This window comes from Odontesthes bonariensis, chromosome 5 (genome assembly GCF_027942865.1).
Source record: "Odontesthes bonariensis isolate fOdoBon6 chromosome 5, fOdoBon6.hap1, whole genome shotgun sequence".
NCBI lineage: Eukaryota > Metazoa > Chordata > Actinopteri > Atheriniformes > Atherinopsidae > Odontesthes > Odontesthes bonariensis.
Genome location: NC_134510.1, coordinates 27,993,060 through 28,010,940, shown reverse-complemented (window position 1 = coordinate 28,010,940; position 17,881 = coordinate 27,993,060). Strand labels below are relative to the sequence as shown.

The 17,881-nt window shown below is 38.8% G+C and overlaps 2 protein-coding genes and 1 long non-coding RNA gene across 3 annotated transcripts; 2 read left to right on the top strand and 1 right to left on the bottom strand.

The window, feature by feature from the left end:
* Window positions 1-799: 799 nt before the first annotated feature.
* Window positions 800-7,695, top strand: LOC142380601 (meprin A subunit beta-like). Its single transcript, XM_075466513.1, has 12 exons — window positions 800-901; window positions 1,148-1,166; window positions 1,272-1,310; window positions 1,432-1,457; window positions 1,563-1,647; window positions 1,965-2,082; window positions 2,361-2,539; window positions 2,758-2,976; window positions 5,040-5,213; window positions 6,558-6,788; window positions 6,901-7,353; window positions 7,442-7,695. The coding sequence occupies exons 1-12, from the start codon at window positions 833-835 to the stop codon at window positions 7,693-7,695; spliced, it is 1,866 nt and encodes a 621-aa protein (XP_075322628.1). The 5' UTR covers window positions 800-832.
* A 55-nt stretch (window positions 7,696-7,750) lies between these two features.
* Window positions 7,751-8,958, top strand: LOC142380810 (uncharacterized). The gene is made up of 3 exons (XR_012769871.1): window positions 7,751-7,866; window positions 7,994-8,041; window positions 8,434-8,958. It is a non-coding gene; the product is annotated as an uncharacterized LOC142380810 (long non-coding RNA).
* Window positions 8,959-12,360: 3,402 nt separating this feature from the next.
* Window positions 12,361-17,376, bottom strand: tomm40 (translocase of outer mitochondrial membrane 40 homolog (yeast)). Its single transcript, XM_075466726.1, has 9 exons — window positions 17,300-17,376; window positions 16,370-16,599; window positions 16,031-16,191; window positions 15,406-15,507; window positions 15,170-15,275; window positions 13,538-13,660; window positions 13,314-13,390; window positions 12,943-13,045; window positions 12,361-12,851 (listed from the first exon to the last, which is right to left on the bottom strand). The coding sequence occupies exons 2-9, from the start codon at window positions 16,578-16,580 to the stop codon at window positions 12,712-12,714; spliced, it is 1,023 nt and encodes a 340-aa protein (XP_075322841.1). The 5' UTR covers window positions 16,581-16,599; window positions 17,300-17,376; the 3' UTR covers window positions 12,361-12,711.
* Between the last annotated feature and the right edge of the window lie 505 nt (window positions 17,377-17,881).

The window sequence follows — 17,881 nt, the reverse complement described above, 5'->3', positions numbered from 1 at the left end:
TTGTTTTTTATCTGATCTGGGCCCTTTAGTATTTGCTTCTCAGGTTTGGATGTGTTTTGCAGTTTTCAATCAGTTTTCACTTGTCAAAAACTGATAGAAGGCATAGTATAGTTACTGAGAGGTGATTTCTGCCTAAATATGACTTGATCTCATTCTGGAGCTTCATGATATAAAGATATGAGCGCGCAGGACAGCTTTTAACTCTTTTAAAGGACCATTACAACACAAAATGGGCTTTTTCACTCGCCAAAAATGAGTTTGATGACGAGCTGATCGTTTGAATCAGGTGTGGTGGAGGAGGGAAACATCAAAAACATGCATCGTCTCACTCTGCCTGCATTCAAAACTAGAGAGCCCTGGAAGGAATTACTCTACCTGCTGTACCTGTCCCTATTGTGGTGGAGCTGAGAGGGCTTCTGATTAAAGACTGTTGCTGACCAGTATGCTGTGTAGAGCTTTGTAGTGTTAAAGCTACATAAATCATTAACACTCCATCTGGCCTTTCAAGTTTTCCAGGTGAAACCTCTTTTCACAAATTCTTTGTGTCCTCCAATGAGATTTTTATCTTAAAACCGATACAAAACCCTAACATTGTTGACATTGTTTGCTGAAATGTTTGAAAAACCTGTTTTGTTACTTAAACTAAGTAGTTTAAAACTCTCCTCATGCAGCCAAAGATTCTCATTTCTAGCTGAGGGAAGAACAGTCAGGGTCGTAGAGAGCAGAGCTATTCACTCTATAGCTCTGGTTGAGAGTACAGACGTGATTTCTGTATCGAGTCTTTGACTTTATTTATACATTTCTCTGATTTAATCTTAGACCAAAGCACACCATGATGATGAAATGCTTCTTTTTTTTCATGGTGAGCCGGGCAGTTTTATCTGCAGTCCTCAAGAATCAAGTAAGTTTATCAGTTTTACTGTCATTACTTACCATTTTTCAAGCATGAAGGGGGGAGGGGGGGTAGTAGAAGTCATAAAATGTATTATACAATGTTAATCTGATTAAATTTACAACTTCACACTATCAGAAAAGTTTGAAATGCTACTGAATCTTGATCACAAAGAGCTCAATCATTTCTTTCTAACATCATTTTATTTATTGATGTGAGGTATTTTCCTTTTTAAATCCTACCATATTTTTCCAGAATGGACTAAAGATTGTGGGTAAGTAGAATTGCTTATCATTCTACCATTTTATTGATGTACTTTCACCTGATTTTCAATGAATCAGTTGTACATTATAAAGGAGCTTCTCATCTTTTTCCATAGACATTGGTGAAGAATTGGACATTGCAGAGGCAAACAAGGGTGATGTTAAACTCGTTAATTTCATTAAAATTTTGAATAAGTCAATGCCCCTTTAATTAGATTAGGTATTGACATCACTAATAAAAAAACTCTACTCTACTATACTATTTCTTTATCACAGCATTCTTATATAACGACACTTTGATGGTGAGTTTAGTATGTTTGGTATATTATTATAAAGTTATAATGAATATACATTATTATGATGAACATGTCTTAAAATATTTTCTGTGACATCCATTACTGTCTTAGCCTGTAAACACACAAAGGAGTGGCTCTACCGTGAAGGGCACACTGTGGACACCCCCAGTCCCATATGAGTTTGACGAAGACCTTGGTGAATATTATGTTTTGAATGATCCCTTAGAATATGTATATTTGTTGGCAGAACACCTCTGAGAGGTTATTTATTGAAGTTGAATTGCTTCATGATGACAGTGATTATTACATGATTTTACACCCTGTGAAAGTTCAGTAAGTTCAGTTAGCGTAACGAAAGCTTGTTTTCTTACATTGATAAATTGTGTAAAGTCACATATCCATCTCATCCTCTAGGATTTAATGAAAGCTTTGACTATTTGTTCATCTATTTTTCTAAATTGGGTAACATTTCTCTCTTTGTCTCTGTGAATCATTCCTCATTAAATCTGAAAGAGTTGAATGCTAGAGGGATCATCCTGAAAGCCTTTGACAGTTTCAGGCTGAAGTCATGCATAGACTTCACACCACGAGTCTCAGAGGACTATTACATTTCTGTACAAAAGTTAAACGGGTATGTTTTTTGGTTTGTTTGTTTTAAGGTTTCCAGATTTAATGGTTTTGTTCGTTAAAGACAGCCCTCTGCCATTTTGGCAAAGTATTGAAGAAAAAAAGTGAAACACGATTCATATGTTTCTGTTGGGCTTTGAAAAGACATAATGATGATGATTTTAAAGCATTTTTTTGCATTTGATGGTTCTGCACCTGCTCTGATGAATTAAGCTTTTGTTTGACTTGATTGCGTAATGTTATGAAAATGACCAATAATATTTTTTTTCCTTTTCCATTTAGTTGTTCTTCTGTTATTGGAAAAGTAGTACCCAATGGACAGGTCATCTCCATCGGGAGAGACTGTGCATCTATTGATATTGTTGAACATGAGATTCTCCATGCTCTTGGCTTCCACCATGAACAGTCCAGATATGACAGAGATACTTATGTGACAATTGTAAAAGAAAACATCATAGAAGGTTTGAGAAACGCTTTCATTACATATTACTTTATTGACAATGAGATATCTACCTTAAATGTGCTATGTCCACCCATAAATATGAAGATCATAAATATATAAATTAATATTTGTTAGATTAAATTCAGGATTATCTAAAGTTAGATTAAATGAACCAATTAGTTTATTGTGTGGCAATTATTTTGGAATTCCTTTTTCTTCTTTTTTTGTGTCATCTAGGTAAAGAGAATAATTTCAAACTGGTTGAAAATGACCACAGCACCACCCATGTAGTCCCATATGACCACTGGTCAGTGATGCATTATCCCAAAAATATGTTCAGCAATGGCAATGGCCCTACAATAATAACAAAAGACCCAAAATTCCAGGATGTGATTGGTCAAACTCTGGGAATGAGTCCGCTTGATGTTCTGGAACTAAACCTTCTCTACAAATGTAGTAAGTGCTTAAATATAAAGAAGACCGACACCCAGTTTCAAGAATGTTTTGACATTATTTGTACTTCAGCGAATATAGTCACAATGAATACAATGTTCCATTATGCAAAGAATAGTACTTTTCATTGTTTTAAAAACTGTTTACTCTGGGCATAAGTGACATAAATGTACTTTTCCTGCTCTTATTTCTCAGGGGAATAATTTTAAATAATTTTCTTTATGAACAAGATGCATTCATTAGTCAAAACCAAACAAATGAGGACTACTTCATGATGGAGTTTTAGACAATGAAAACTGCTCTGTTAAACTCTTGTGTCGGAGATGCTGAGGTAGCCTACTGATAAGCCTTTGAAGAAGCTGAATTGGTAATGGGGGGGGTCTAATATTGTGTACCTCTGAGTCGGCATCAGAGACGGTCATAACGTTTATTTGATGTGTTTGTTGTTAAAGGGTCGTTATAACTCGCTGTTCCACAAATTCCTGACATTTTCACTCTTCTGATTCTGACTATTCCAACTTCTCACTATTTTGACTGAGTAACAGCGACATAGGTAGCTACCAGTGACGCGCGGGTCGACGAAATAACATCCCGCAACCGACCGCTTTTTCCACTAACCCGCCCGTTAACTCAGACCGCAAGAAATATTTATGAAAAAATGTGAACCCGACTCGCTTCCCGACCAATGGTCTTAATGAACATCCTAGCGTCATTGGCAACGCACCTCATATAGCCTACCTGCATTCATTTTTAAAGGTGTTGATCTGTTTACTCTTTGGCTGCGATGGCATCCCGGTGACACACTTGTGACAGGCCATGTTGGTCGTTCCAGTTTTGTGGCTATCAAATGCATACATTGCTTCACAGGAGGTGCACATGACAAAGCGAAAAGCCTGCACTTTGCTCATCATTTTTGATGATCTCGGCAAATGAGTCCCAAACCTTACTTTTTCTGCTTGTGTGTTTTTAAAGGATAAGACCGGTTTTTTGACATTGGGCCCTTGATTTCACATTATAACATGATGTTCTACTCACCCCTGCTTGTTGTTGAACATTTGGAGCTGTTCCGAAGATATTCGCGAGGCGTCTGGCTGCTCTCTTGAGATATTCGGCCATGAAACGGTTTCCTATGGGCAAGCTTATACAGGCACAAACTATGCTGTTTATAATTTATTAATTACTCTACACTAGCACTGATAACGTGGAGGTGCGTCGCTTACTTAAAAAAATCCGGGTTACTAATTTTGAATTTTAGCCGAATGAATAAATAGGCAGCAGGTCTGTGGGCTGTCTGTGGCAGTAGCACGACGAGGACGTCAGTAACACCCACTTTACGACAAAAAAAAAAATCAAAATTACAATAACCCGGATTTTTTTAAGTAAGCGACGCACCTCCACGTTATCAGTGCTAGTGTACAGTAATTAATAAATTATAAACAGCATAGTTTGTGCCTGTATAAGCTTGCCCATAGGAAACCGTTTCATGGCCGAATATCTCAAGAGAGCAGCCAGACGCCTCGCGAATATCTTCGGAACAGCTCCAAATGACCAACAACAAGCAGGGGTGAGTAGAACATCATGTTATAATGTGAAATCAAGGGCCCAATGTCAAAAAAACGATCTTATCCTTTAAAAATATTTTTTAATGACCCACAACTGCGGGTGACCGCGGATGCCTGCTGGCTTCGGGTAACCTGCGCATCACTGATAGGTACCTTTTAAGTGGCAAAATAGTGCAGCCTCTGTGTGAGCAGGACTGCTGAGGTAAAGATCAAAATGGATTAGAGCAGATGAAAACCTCTGCTTGCATTGCCACGGTAATATCCAACTATGAATCTTCGGAGGCTTAGGATATGAGTAAAGCTTTGACATTTTTAAATACAAGGTAAACACAAGAAACTTGTGCTAAAGAAAAAAAATAAATAAATAAAAAAGGACCAGACTCAGTGAATAATTCCCTATACTCCCTATATAGACCAGTGCTGACAAACATATCATTGACATTTTCAAATGGTATGAAATGCATGAGTAATCCTCAATACTGTGTTCTTCATTCACATCAACAGACTCAACCATTGCTTTTCTGATGTACTGTGGCTTTTCTAATGGGACCCTATGTCAAATAAGCTGCTGTTCACAGAGCGGTAATGGCTGGGAAGTGGTAACACGAGTTTATGGGGGTCCAAACTCTGACCACACCAGTTTACCCAGTGGAAATAGTGAACATGGTAAAGTTCAAGGTAAGAACTTCTGCATTCAGATTCTACATTGGTTTACTGCAAAATGTTTGATGTCATCAAATTACTTAGCTCATTCCACATCTACAGTATTTCCCCACATTCCTCTTTTACTGTCAGCTCTAATTAACAAAAAATAGCTATGTACTGTAAGCCCCCCCCAGAAAATTACATATCTCAACAAAATAAATATTTAACTCTTGTCATGGCTTAGCCCGAATGCAGAACACACACACAAGACCGATATAAATAATAAATGTTTATTGCAAATAAGACTGGATGGTCGGCAACTGAAGATCCTGGAACTGGATGAGCACTGTACAAGAGGAGGAAATTAGCAGAGAGTTGTTTAAGGATACTGGAAGGTGAAGTGGATGACGGCTTACTGGTGAGTGAACGAAATCCGCCAGGGAGGAGTAGTGAGGTTCTTGGAGAATCCGGAGATGGGCTGCATTGGAGGGTGAACAGCGTTTGGTCAGATAAGCTTTCCAGAGGGTTGGCAGAGGGTTTCCTGGATGAGGGTAATACTCTCAAGTGAGTTCCTTGGCTTGATCCAAAAGCAAGAAGTTCTGGAAACACCTGATGTCAAAAACAGGACAAGATACATGAGCAAGATTTGAGCATAGACTTGGTCGGGGTGGTAACGAACGTACCATAGCCTACGTGTGAAACACTCCGACGAGGAACTGCAGACAAGGTGCCTCTCCTGATGAGTGGATAACAGGTTACACCTGTTGCTGGTGCCTCCTGAAGTCAGACGCCACCTCCTGGAACAGAGCTGTAAGCAGCAGCCAAACACAAGCAAGCCTCCAGAACCTGACAACTCTATTATGTAAATGTAATGTAAATGTATTTTATTTATACAGCCCTTTGGTACATAGTAACGATTGTTTGTAAAGTGCTTTACAGCAGGTAATAAATAAAGAGAAGAATACGTAAAAACAAATAAAAACAATAAAAGAACAGTGAAAGCAATAAAATACAAAAAAATCAAATAAGATAAAAGTGTCATCATACTACTGGGTATTAAAATCAATCTTAAGTAAGTAGGTTTTTGGCCTAGATTTGAAGAGGCCCAAGTCAGAAATAAGACGCAGCTCAACGGGAAGCTTATTTCAGAGCCTGGGGGCAGCGACAGAAAAGGCTTGTTCACCCCAGTGTTTGTATTATCTACATTTAATTTAAAAATAAATTAAAAATCCTCCTTTAAATCTACATTTTAATTTAAAGGAGCTTTTTTTTTTTTAAGGGAAACATGACTTTGAGCAAACTTTTACAATATACGGTAACTTTGGCTAAATTTCTTGAATTATACAAGCAAATATATAGTACTTTTCTTTTTTGTAGATCAAGACACCGGTTACTTCATGCACGTTAGCACAGCATCAGGTCAGGAAGGAGACTCAGCCCGACTGGAGACCCAGATGATGAATCCCAAAAGGGGGTGTCATGTCCAGTGCCTCCAGTTCTACTATTACAATAGTGGGAATGAGTCAGATGTACTTAACATCTGGATCAGAGAGTTTCAAGATGATCAAGACTCCAGTGGAACCCTCCGCCTCATGGGACAGATCACTGGTAATGTCAGGGTACTCAAGACAGCTGAACTGTGAATGTTTGTGACGATGTAATAGTCAGTGGCAAGTACTATTCAAATAGTGAAACAGTCTTTCAAAAATCCTCCCTCTAGGTGCACTAACATCTCACTGGAAGCTCCAGCATGTTTCTCTGAATGCCATCAAGCAGTTCCAGGTGGTGTTTGAGGTTCGGAAAGGAGCAGGAAGCTCTACAGGGGGCTTCTCAATTGATGACATCAATCTTTCTGAGACCGAGTGTCCACATCTGACCCTGCAGATAGATGACTTTGAGAAACTTCTGAACACGAGTGCTGATGGAACCAGAATATACAGCCCACGGCAGTATTCCAATGAGGGCTATGCATTCCGGATAGTGACTATACTCCGTCAGACGTTTTTCGGACTGTATTTTCATATCATCTCGGGTGACTATGATGACCAGCTGGAGTGGCCTTGCCTACAAAGGCAAATTACTTTCCAAATATTGGATCAGAGCCCCAACATTCAACTGCAGATGTCAAAGCAAAGAAGTTTCATCACTGATGAAACTCAGCTCACCTCCGATGGTAAGACTCCAAGACAATAAAATAATTGAAGAAAATAAAGTCGTCAAAACCTATTTGCCTTTATGTTACATGTACTTTCTCTAAACAGGTGTGTCATATTGGAACAATCCTCACGAGACTGGATATGAATTAGTGGATGAGAACGATGAGTTCTTCTTTGCGGGAACACTTTTTGGCTTTTCCCAGTTTGCGTCTTTGGAAGACATGCAACAGAGAGATTTCCTCAGAGGAGGGAGTGCCATTTTCATCTTAAACTTTCAAGGCGAGCTCAATGCTTTCATTGCTAAATTTAAATTTCTAACTGGAAAATGGCATTTAACAACAAACAATGTAAACATTTGAATAACTCTACACTAGACTGGAATCCTTTTTTTGTGTCGTATTACTGAAACTGTCTCTTTTAATAGATATGACTCCTCTACTTAATGCAAGCACTCTGCCATGTCCTCAAGTGGTACCAGTTAAGGTTACACATCCCCACACAGATCGGGATGAAGGCCCATGCCAATCAAGGTAGTAAGCTGTTTCAAAATAAATAGAATCATATGAAAATAAAGATGTCATTTTAAAGAAAACCCTGTAAAAGGTGAAGGCCTTTGCACAGAATATTCCTTTTAAAAAAATGTTTTGACTTTTACAGGATCTTACCCACCAGCATCCCGCCTCCGCGTATGTCAGACAGCAACAGGTATCAACATCTACTCGCACATCTTAGACTTGCAGAAACTGCTGTTGTCTCTAGTTGACAGTTACATAAAGAGGTTTTCATTTTTACAGTAAGTAAACAAAATAAGAGAGAACATCAATGGAATTTATGCTCCAAAGTACACATATAAATCAAAATAAAATCAAGCATTATGCCGTGAAGATTGCCAGCTTTGTTTCACGGGTTTAAGACGCATTGATCTGTTATGAGACACATAACAAGTGTAAAGCAGGAGTCCCCTGTAAGGCATAGCTTCAGAACTGCTGTTGGTATGATATTTTTCAGAACTCCATAGGGTTCATGTTAAAATTCTTCAAAGTAACAAGAAAAATTTGATGGAATATGTTACTCTTTTTTTCCTTTCGTGTTTTTAGCTTCTCCCCCATGAAGATAGCGTCTCCTCTCCTGACTCTCCTGCTCATTCTTTTGGAGCTTTGACATGCATCTCCCGTCCGTTTCTCACCTCTCCATGGAGGGTACCGACAAATTTGCTAAATTCCTCTCATACACATGGTTTTATTTTGGTTTGGGGTCCATATGAAAAAATAAATAAATGATGAATTGGGTATTTAGGATTGAACCTTTCAAAGAGAGATGCCCTAAGTATAAAAATAATGTGCAAATGACATTTTGCACTACTGCGCTGCGAGATTTGCTAATATTATTCCACAGATTCAGAACCACTACAGAACGTACGGCCGGAGGACTCATAAGCTTGAGTTCTGGAAGGCTTTGCCCATCATGCCAAGATGATGGTGGAGAACTACACAACAAAATTATCCCAAAAGAAAATTAGTTAGGGAGGGGATGCTGAATATCCCTCAAGGAAGCGATGTACTGGTGATCTCTCCTTCCAAGATTAGTTCCGGATCAGAATGCTGAACAGACTTTCAGCCAAGAGGAGAACCGAGCACCGACAGGATTGGACCACAAGAGACCACACGACTCGTCATGTGGTCATCTAAGAAAGATATATCATTTAAAAGAAAAGTTAATCATAATTGCTCAAGAGGCTAATATACTCATATAATCGAGCCTTGGTTAAAGTTATATTTCTTATGTTTCATTTTTAAAGTGTTCAGCTAATTCCTCTTAAAGGATGATAATGAATCATTTTTAGGATGTCAATTGCCAGTGGGGTGACTCGGCTGTTTGGAGCGGGACCTTAAACTTTGAACGGTAATAAGTTGGTCGGTCGCCAAGTGGAACTGGGGCCATTGGTGAATTTTTCCCGGATACATCGGGTTTTCGCTCCTATTCGCTGCAAATGGTGGACGAGCCTGCTGGTAATGTTAATTGCCTTATGCAATGTTTGAGTGTCATTAGTTTAGAAATTATGTGATAATTTTTAATTAATCAATGGTGTGTGTTGTTATGGTACTTATGGGGGAGCAAGGCCTTGCGAACCACATAAGGTTTTAGGCCATAATGAACAAAGATTCCACACAGAGGATGGGTTCGGGGCTACATACACACAATACATATAGCAAAATATTATTGTCTACATATAATCTATTAAGAAATGTGCTCATTTGCGGAGTTATTATCAGTTGAGTGAGGAAGGTTTTAAACTTACTAGAAAAGAGTCTCTATTTCTAGAATCTTGATTAATACTCCTGATATAGAAGGTTTTGCTAAAGCATCAGAATTGTTTTCTAAATGTGCTCATTTGCAGAGTTATAATCAGTGACTTATGAAGGTTGTAACCCTCTCAGAAAGAGTTTCTGTTCCGAGTAAAATGATGGAATAGTCCTGATTTGAAAGTGTAGCTAAAGCATTAGAATTATTTTTACTATTTCCACATGCCTGTGCAATGAAGACTTGCTTGCTGCTGTAATTGCAAATAAGACCAGCTTACACATAAGCTTACATAATAACACATGAAGTCACTTCAAAATGGAGATGGCAGAAATCTCCTATCTGATTGTGGTACATCTCAAAAGGTAAGTGGCTCTTGCAGTTTGGGGGGGCTGCTAAAAACTTGCTACTGCTAATACAGATGTGACACAATACAGAAGATTACATTTCTACCTCAGTTGTTTGACTGAATTAGTTGAAATGATAAAATCACTTCAAAAGGGGAATTGTAAAAATTGGCTTTGTTCTTAGACATTAGGAATGAAATAGTCTCAGTACTTTTCCATGATGACCTAAAGTGATCTAGGAGTAGAAAGACAAAACAATTGGGAAAGCCTGGGAAAGCAAGGGCAGATTCACACACACACACACACACACACACACACACACACACACACACACACACACACACACACACACACACACACACATTGTTTTGGGCTGATCCAGAGAATATGACGAAGCATGTTGAACTTACTCATGTCCCATCATACTCGGTCGAGTGTGAGTCCAACCTATGAGGCTATAAATACAAATGATACCCGGAAATCGTGGCGCAGTCTGACAGACTTCCTGCGGGGACTCTTTCCCACTGAGCCCAGCGCTGATATGCTTTGACGTGTGACCACAAATAAAGACTTCATTTTCACTTGAATTACTCCGGTCCGTTCTTGAGCTTCCAACTAAGAGAACCGAATCTAACATATCTTTGATGTATGTTGTTGAGTTGTAAATACATTTTATGATAGTTATCCCATATATACTCTTCTTTTCTTATATTGATTAAGTGTTTTGAGTTGAAGTTGTGCCTCGCTTATCTGTGTGAGGCTTATCTGTGTGAAGGTTGTAAATTCCACTGTTTGGAATTTGGTCTGGTCTGGCTCAAAACTCAAACCCCCCTTCCTTTGAGAGCTTTGTAAGCAGGGCACACCCATTTTCGAATAAAATGGATGAGGCGTGAGGAGATGCTTCAGAGCGGTTAGGAGATTGTAAGAAGCACTCTTCTCGCGCTCTCCTCATGAGTAAAAAAAACCTTGACGTCTCTCTCTTCTTTTTGTGAATTGTTTAGGTGTTTGAACCTGACATATGTGTATATATGTATGTATATACATATATATATATATATGTATATACATACATATATATATATATATATATGTATATACATACATATATATATATATGTATATACACATATATATGTATATACATATATATATATATGTATATACATACATATATATATATATGTATATACACATATATATGTATATACATATACATATACATATATATATATGTATATGTATAAATATACATATATATGTATATATATATGTATATGTATAAATATGTGTATATATACATATATATGTATATATATATGTATATATATATTGAAGCGCCTTGAACTAACACATTGTTCCATATCTTTAAAATAAATCTGTCTGAAATTCCTGCCCCATTCAGCTTCATTATCATCTGAGCCGTGTGTCTCCTGAAGGAAGAACATATCAATGCGACTTATTTATATCCCTACCTCCTTTCATATTTAAGGAAGCTATCCTAAGAGACTCCATAAAAAGAAGAAAAAGAAAGCGAGAAACAAGGAACAGTGAACCCCAAGCCAAAAAAATAGCAAAACACCTTGTGCATATCAACCATCGCAGTTTGATATTTTTTTTCAGGGGATCTTTACCTCACTTTTCCTTCCTAAGTCTGGTCAGATGTTTTCTCAGCCTGAATCTTTTCTTTTGACAGAGCTGCTGAAGACTTACTTGCTCTTTAGAGCAGAACTAATCAGTGTATATTGGGAAAAATAATCTGCAATTTCTCCGACCAGTTTACCAAATCATTACTCTCCTGGAACGAGAACATCTGTTGTTCATTTTGAAACATGTCAAAAAACTGAGTGTCATCTTGGCAGTGGGGTGTGTTGGGGCCACTCCAAATCCCTGAGACAATTTCACTAAATAGTTACTTTTACATTCAGTAGGATTAAAGAGTGTCAGTGGAGTCAAATCTGTTGCTTAATTTACTATTTCATGTTTTTCCATGACCGAGTAAGACTGTCAGTAAAAAGTATTCAGATTCTTTATGCCACTTTTTCCAACTAGAGTATGTTTCTGCAAAGGTGAAAGTAATTAACTTCAGGTGAACTGGCAAGACCAAACACAGACCCCTTTTCATCATGTTAGCCGCTTTGGAGAGTCAACAACGTGTCCTGGGTCTGAAACTGGCCCCTGCCGTCATCAGATGCCTCTCCGTCTTTTCCGTGTTTTTGACTTACTCATCAACCATTCCTTTACTCCGGTTTGTAAAATTAAAAAAAAAAAAAAAAAAAAGAATCTTACAACAGAAACTGTTAGCTTACGTTACCTGTAAAATATGAAGTTTTGGTGACACCTTGTGGACGTTTATTGATGAACAATCAAAACACCCAGTTGTACAAAATGTAATCACATTTATTTCAGTCCATACATGATCACCATATATTATGTCTTACTACTTACGTTAATTTTCACATCACATGAAGCCCTCTGATGTACATCACACAAGCCTCTGGGTATGTCCTATACACCATACAGGAAAGACATTTGTGCTACAGTATGTAGGCATGGCTTGGCCAGTTCTGGCTCATTGATAGTTGTCTTTGTCTCTCTGTCAGCCCCATAATCACAGTTGTAAAAGAGTCTCTGTATCCAATTCCAAAAACTTTGTTCAGGTTCCTGTGTGTGTCTCTGTGCCACTTCGAGCTGTGGCCTGTGAGCCGATTCCAGGTAGCCTGTGCACCTCTAACCAATGGTGACACTGAAGCCACACTGGAACTTGTTCTTGCGGTGGTTGAGGAAAGCCCCCAGGGCCAGTGTGAGAGGCAGCGGCAACAGCTTCTTTTCAAGGGTTGCCCCAACCACCCAATTACTGTCAACGGTGCCTGGAAAGGGTAATGATGGACAAAGTGATAAAGTTGTACTAATTTGGTCATTATTACATTAGTAGTCACTCATGTTGTTATTTGTATTTACCTTTGAAGAGCAAGTTAGCTTTGGGGAGGTCCAACTGGTAACCAATGGATGTTGTAGTGTCTTGCATCCTTGTGCTGGCTTCAAATTCAACCCCTACCTGCAACTGTTAAATATAGAAGTTAAAGGATAGGTTAAACACAAAGTCCCCGTTTATACAACACTTACATGCACACAAATAAGTTTTGGTCACTGATTTTGCTCAATGAGATTCCAGTTTCCAGAAAAGAGAAAAAAAAAAAAAAAATCTGCAGACTTGTAGAGTAAAAAAGAAAAAAGATTCCAGAGTTCAGCTCAGATAACATGAGGGAATATTTTCAAGTTACAGGTCATTTCTATTTATCCATTTATCCACATTCACTGACATTAAGTACCTGGTCATTGGCTTTGTGATAGTACGTAGCATGAGCTCCTGCTCCTCCCAGAGTCAAAGTTGCAACAAAGTTGTCTCCTGAGGGAAAAGAGAATGTTGCTGATCACACAAGTAAGATGCAACCGTTTGAATGAACATATCTTCAAAGACTGAAATATTTGGGATTTGTTTGCTAAATATTAAACTCGCTTGTGCAAAACAGTAAAAATGTTGGTATGATTTTACCTGTGTACCTGCCCAAGAGAGAAGTGACAGTTCCTTCCTCTCCTGGTCTCCTGTGATACACCAGCTCTCCACCCAGAGCCAGTGCTGGTGTGACTGCCTGAAGATAGTGAGCCACCACAATGCCTGTGACAAAGCCATTGAAGAATCTGTCACATACGCAGTGTACATTTTCATTTCATGCACATTTGCAGATTAAAGGAACCCCGCTTTCACGTCTTCACGCAGTTTTGCATCCATGCCATCCAACTTCTCATCAAACCCCTTAGCCTAGCTCCTGACTTTGAAATCAGTCTAATTCATGAAGTAGGCAGATGAGCCTTGCATTGGGACAAGAAAGAACATTTTTTATCATTCAATAAGTACCACGGAAGGAGCTACGATTAGCCAATCAGCAGCATGTGTTGAAAAGTGACATCATAGAGGCAGTTGTAGCTTAAGAGGAGGAACAGTTGTTGCCAATCAGAAGGTTGGCGGTTTGAGTCATGGCCACATGTCAGTGTTCTAGGGCAAAATAACTAAAGAAACTGAAACCTGATGTATGAATGTGTGATAGAGAAAAAACAAAGTTTAGAAACTTATGTAGCCTGCAACACTTTTTAGACTAAGACATGCTGTATGGGTGTATGAATGGCTAAATGTGGCTTGAAGTGTAAAAGCACCTTGAGTGGCCAACTAGACTAGAAAAGCACTATATAAGTACAGTCCATTTACCATTTATCAACAAACCTTAATGTTTGTTTTTTTTCTTTTAAGGATTTCTTCAAAATTACTGAGCGAAATGAAAGACTAAATCACAACAGTTGAAAATAAGTCCTTAAAGACTTCTGCAGTTTGGTCTGTTGCTGCCGCCTGCTGACAAAACTACACAATTCATTCAAGCCTTAAGTGTGCCATAGTTTGCAAAAACCCAGTGTGTTGGCATGGCAACGTTACAAAATTACATTCAATTCAGATAGAAATGGTTGTCTCTAGTGATTGCTAAAGGAAATGTCTACAAATGTCTACTTGAAGTTGAAAATTAGTAGAAATGTTTAACATGTTTTAGTAAATTTTATGTTGTGTGGATGTTCTCTGTCTGGCTGCAAAACAAATCTACCTACAGGTACAAATAAAAGGAACGGGACCTGAAAATGGGTCTTGGGCTGTTCAAATAAGCAACTTTCTGCAGGTTAGGCTGTCCTAAATCATTGTTCTATCGGCGCCCTCTGGCTACTCCCTTTGGTCATGCATGTTAAAGGTTTAAGACACAAGGCTTGACTTGTGCTACGTTAGTTGGATATCAGAGCTCAGATTTCTTTGATTCTCACATGTTAAACAATATCTAAACTTCTTCTGAGCAAGTGAGAGTTCCTTTGCAAGCCACACACAATATTACACAGATTTGAAGCGAAGCTACTTAAGAACACACACAACCCATACTGACAGATAAATAAGTAAGGTTCACATTTGTATGGCAGTAATTTTCTTCTTTTAAGCATTCTGGCTTACCTGCTGTTTATTCACCAATCTAATGAACTAATTAAAGCATTTTTTTATTTTTATTATGTCTTCTTCCAGCCATATATAACGTCTGTGTTTAGTTGGTATTTTTACTTTTAACTGGCATTGTTACTGATCTAATAATGGTCATACCGGATCCAACAAGAACATCTGGATTTCCAAGCGTCACAGCAGAAGTGAAGTCTTGACCACGATACTCCATGTCACACTGCCAATTCACAAACTTATGCTGCTGGGTCTATAAAAAAAAACAAAAAACAACAACAACAGAGTACATTAAACCTGACAGAGTGTAAACGATCATTTAGATGCTGAAAAAGTCTGAAAGTTCACCTTTGAAAGTATGATCCGTTTACTCGCCGACTTACCTGCATGGCTATTTTGGAGCGTACAGCATTTGTAAGCTGGTGAATGACCTGGGCATTCAGACTGCCAGTGTTGTCCATGTCCCCAACCATGACTGGAAATGACTAAGAGGAACAAAACACACCTTTTTAAGTAATAATAGCTGTATTAAACAACACTTAAAAGCTACAGCAGAATCCTTTGGGCTATATAACTTTGTGAACATTAATCTAAATATCGGTTTTCTCCAGGTACAAAAAAGTTTAACTGACGTTATGTTCAGTGGTTTTTAACTCTGATTATATCATAGAAAACATAACATACAATAAATGAATTACATGGAAATATAGCCAACTACTACATTACATATGGGAACTCCACATACAGTACATCATAGCACACACGTGTCTCCCTTCTCTGTGTATTAATTAGATAACCGAAACAGTGGATCATGGAGAGCCTTTCATCTTATAACCAGGCATTTATAAACTTTAGTTTAAAACGGGGCATTTTTATAGTTTCTATTCAATTTGGATAGAAGCCATTCAAAAATAGTCAACACTCAAAAAAACTCTGTCATGATCATTCAAATTTAAAGTACAAAACTGTCAGCATAATTCATTAAAGCAGCGGAAAAAGGAGCATTACCTCTGCCGGTCCAGTCTGTTTACTGCCAACATAGGTAGACCCAAATCGATAACCAGAATCAGCCAGGGTACTGAGGGTAATAGTATGGCTGACTTGGAAGTGGTTACTCAGGCCCTTGTTTACCAGTAACCGCACCCCTTCCATCTGCATAGGGAACACCTCTAAAAAAGGAAAGGGGAAATAGAATTTCTGACTGATCTTACTAAACATCTGTTGTTTCAACTCGCCACGACAATAATTTGATTTGCAAAACAAGATTGTTACTGCAAAGTTAAACATACATAAGGAAATACAACAGCAATAATCTACATAATGCACATGTTCAGTCCATATTCTAACCTTTACATTTCCGGTGGCACTCTTCATATGTGCCTGGGTTTGGGAGCGAGGAATCTGCATCTCCTTTCTGCTCGCCAGACTCGGACGTTGAAGGGACGGAAGACACGGAGGGCATAGTGAACCCGGGAGGGACTGACACCAACCCAGGGACCCCTTGACCACCGCCAGCTGCAGCTGGACTGGGGGAGGTGGCAGCCAACACACTGCCCATACTCTGACACTGTAACAGACTGAAGAGAGACACGCAGTGGGTAATTAAGTTGTTCAAACAATTAGCAATATCAGTCGCAACTGATCACAAACACTAGAACAACTGGAACCGATTAGAATAAAATGGTCACCTGTAAAGGTAAGGGGGAGGCGTTATTCAACATACACTGATTTATATAATCTGCGAGGTTTGGTGTTAAGCCACATGAAGCTTGTTACACACTATATCGAATGGCCCTTTAGCATAGGATGAAGCAAAAATGTTATCCAACTAGCAGGCAAGACAACACCATCAACTTGCCAAGCTACACTATGTCCTATGTCCTAGTGTACAAGCAGAAAGAGTATAGCAGGCTGGTTGTGGCTAAGGCCCAGTATAGCCAGACTCTACACACACTGTACAGCATTCTACATCCGGTTAGAAACAACAAATATCAAACTGCAACATGTGGCTTGTTCGAGAGCCCAGATTTGTTGACAATCAAGCAGTCGGCAAAACTATCCACCAGCTATATGTAACCTAAGAGGGCTAATGCAAGCTATCATGATTGATGGGTTAGCTTGCTGGCTAGGTAGCCATGTGGAGTCCCACCACGAGATCTGATCATCTGAAAAACATCGAGCACGGTAATTCAAAAACACAAGGGCTGACAAAATGACACGTTCAGCGACCACTATTGCATATAGTCCACGTGTAATATTATAGTCTTTTCTACTCACGCAGACGGTTAGGGTCCAGGGGTAGTTCAACACCGGTAAAGTTCACGACAACGTCCGTGACTGCAGCTCAAAAGCACCCGCCCACTTACCCCCGACTCAGGAGCTGATTGGCTGATGTTCGTCTGATTTCAACTGCCATTGGCTGAAGCTAATGGGGTCGTCCCGATCCCGGTGACGTACGACGAAGTTCATTCGTTGGACATCCGTTTATTTCAGGCTCGCACTGAATGACATTCCAAGGGTACGCCTAGTTTGGAGGCTGCAGCGAATGAATGAATTCAGCAGATTACAAAACGTGCGGAGCTAATTTAATGAAACACGTATTCAGTGGATGTGCTTTTCTGCGACATTCAAGTAAGGACATTTGGGTTTGCTACATTATATTGTGAGAAATAAATACAAAACAAATGTGATGTCTCTTTAAAAAGATTAATAAATAATAATCAAGTGTGTGCACCTTTTTGGAAAACTATGAGTATCACATTTAGACTTCCAGAAAAATAATGAGAGGTATATATTGCAAAGTTGTATGGTATTTATTGTACAAGCAGAAAAAGGTTTTTTGATTTCAGACTAAAAGCC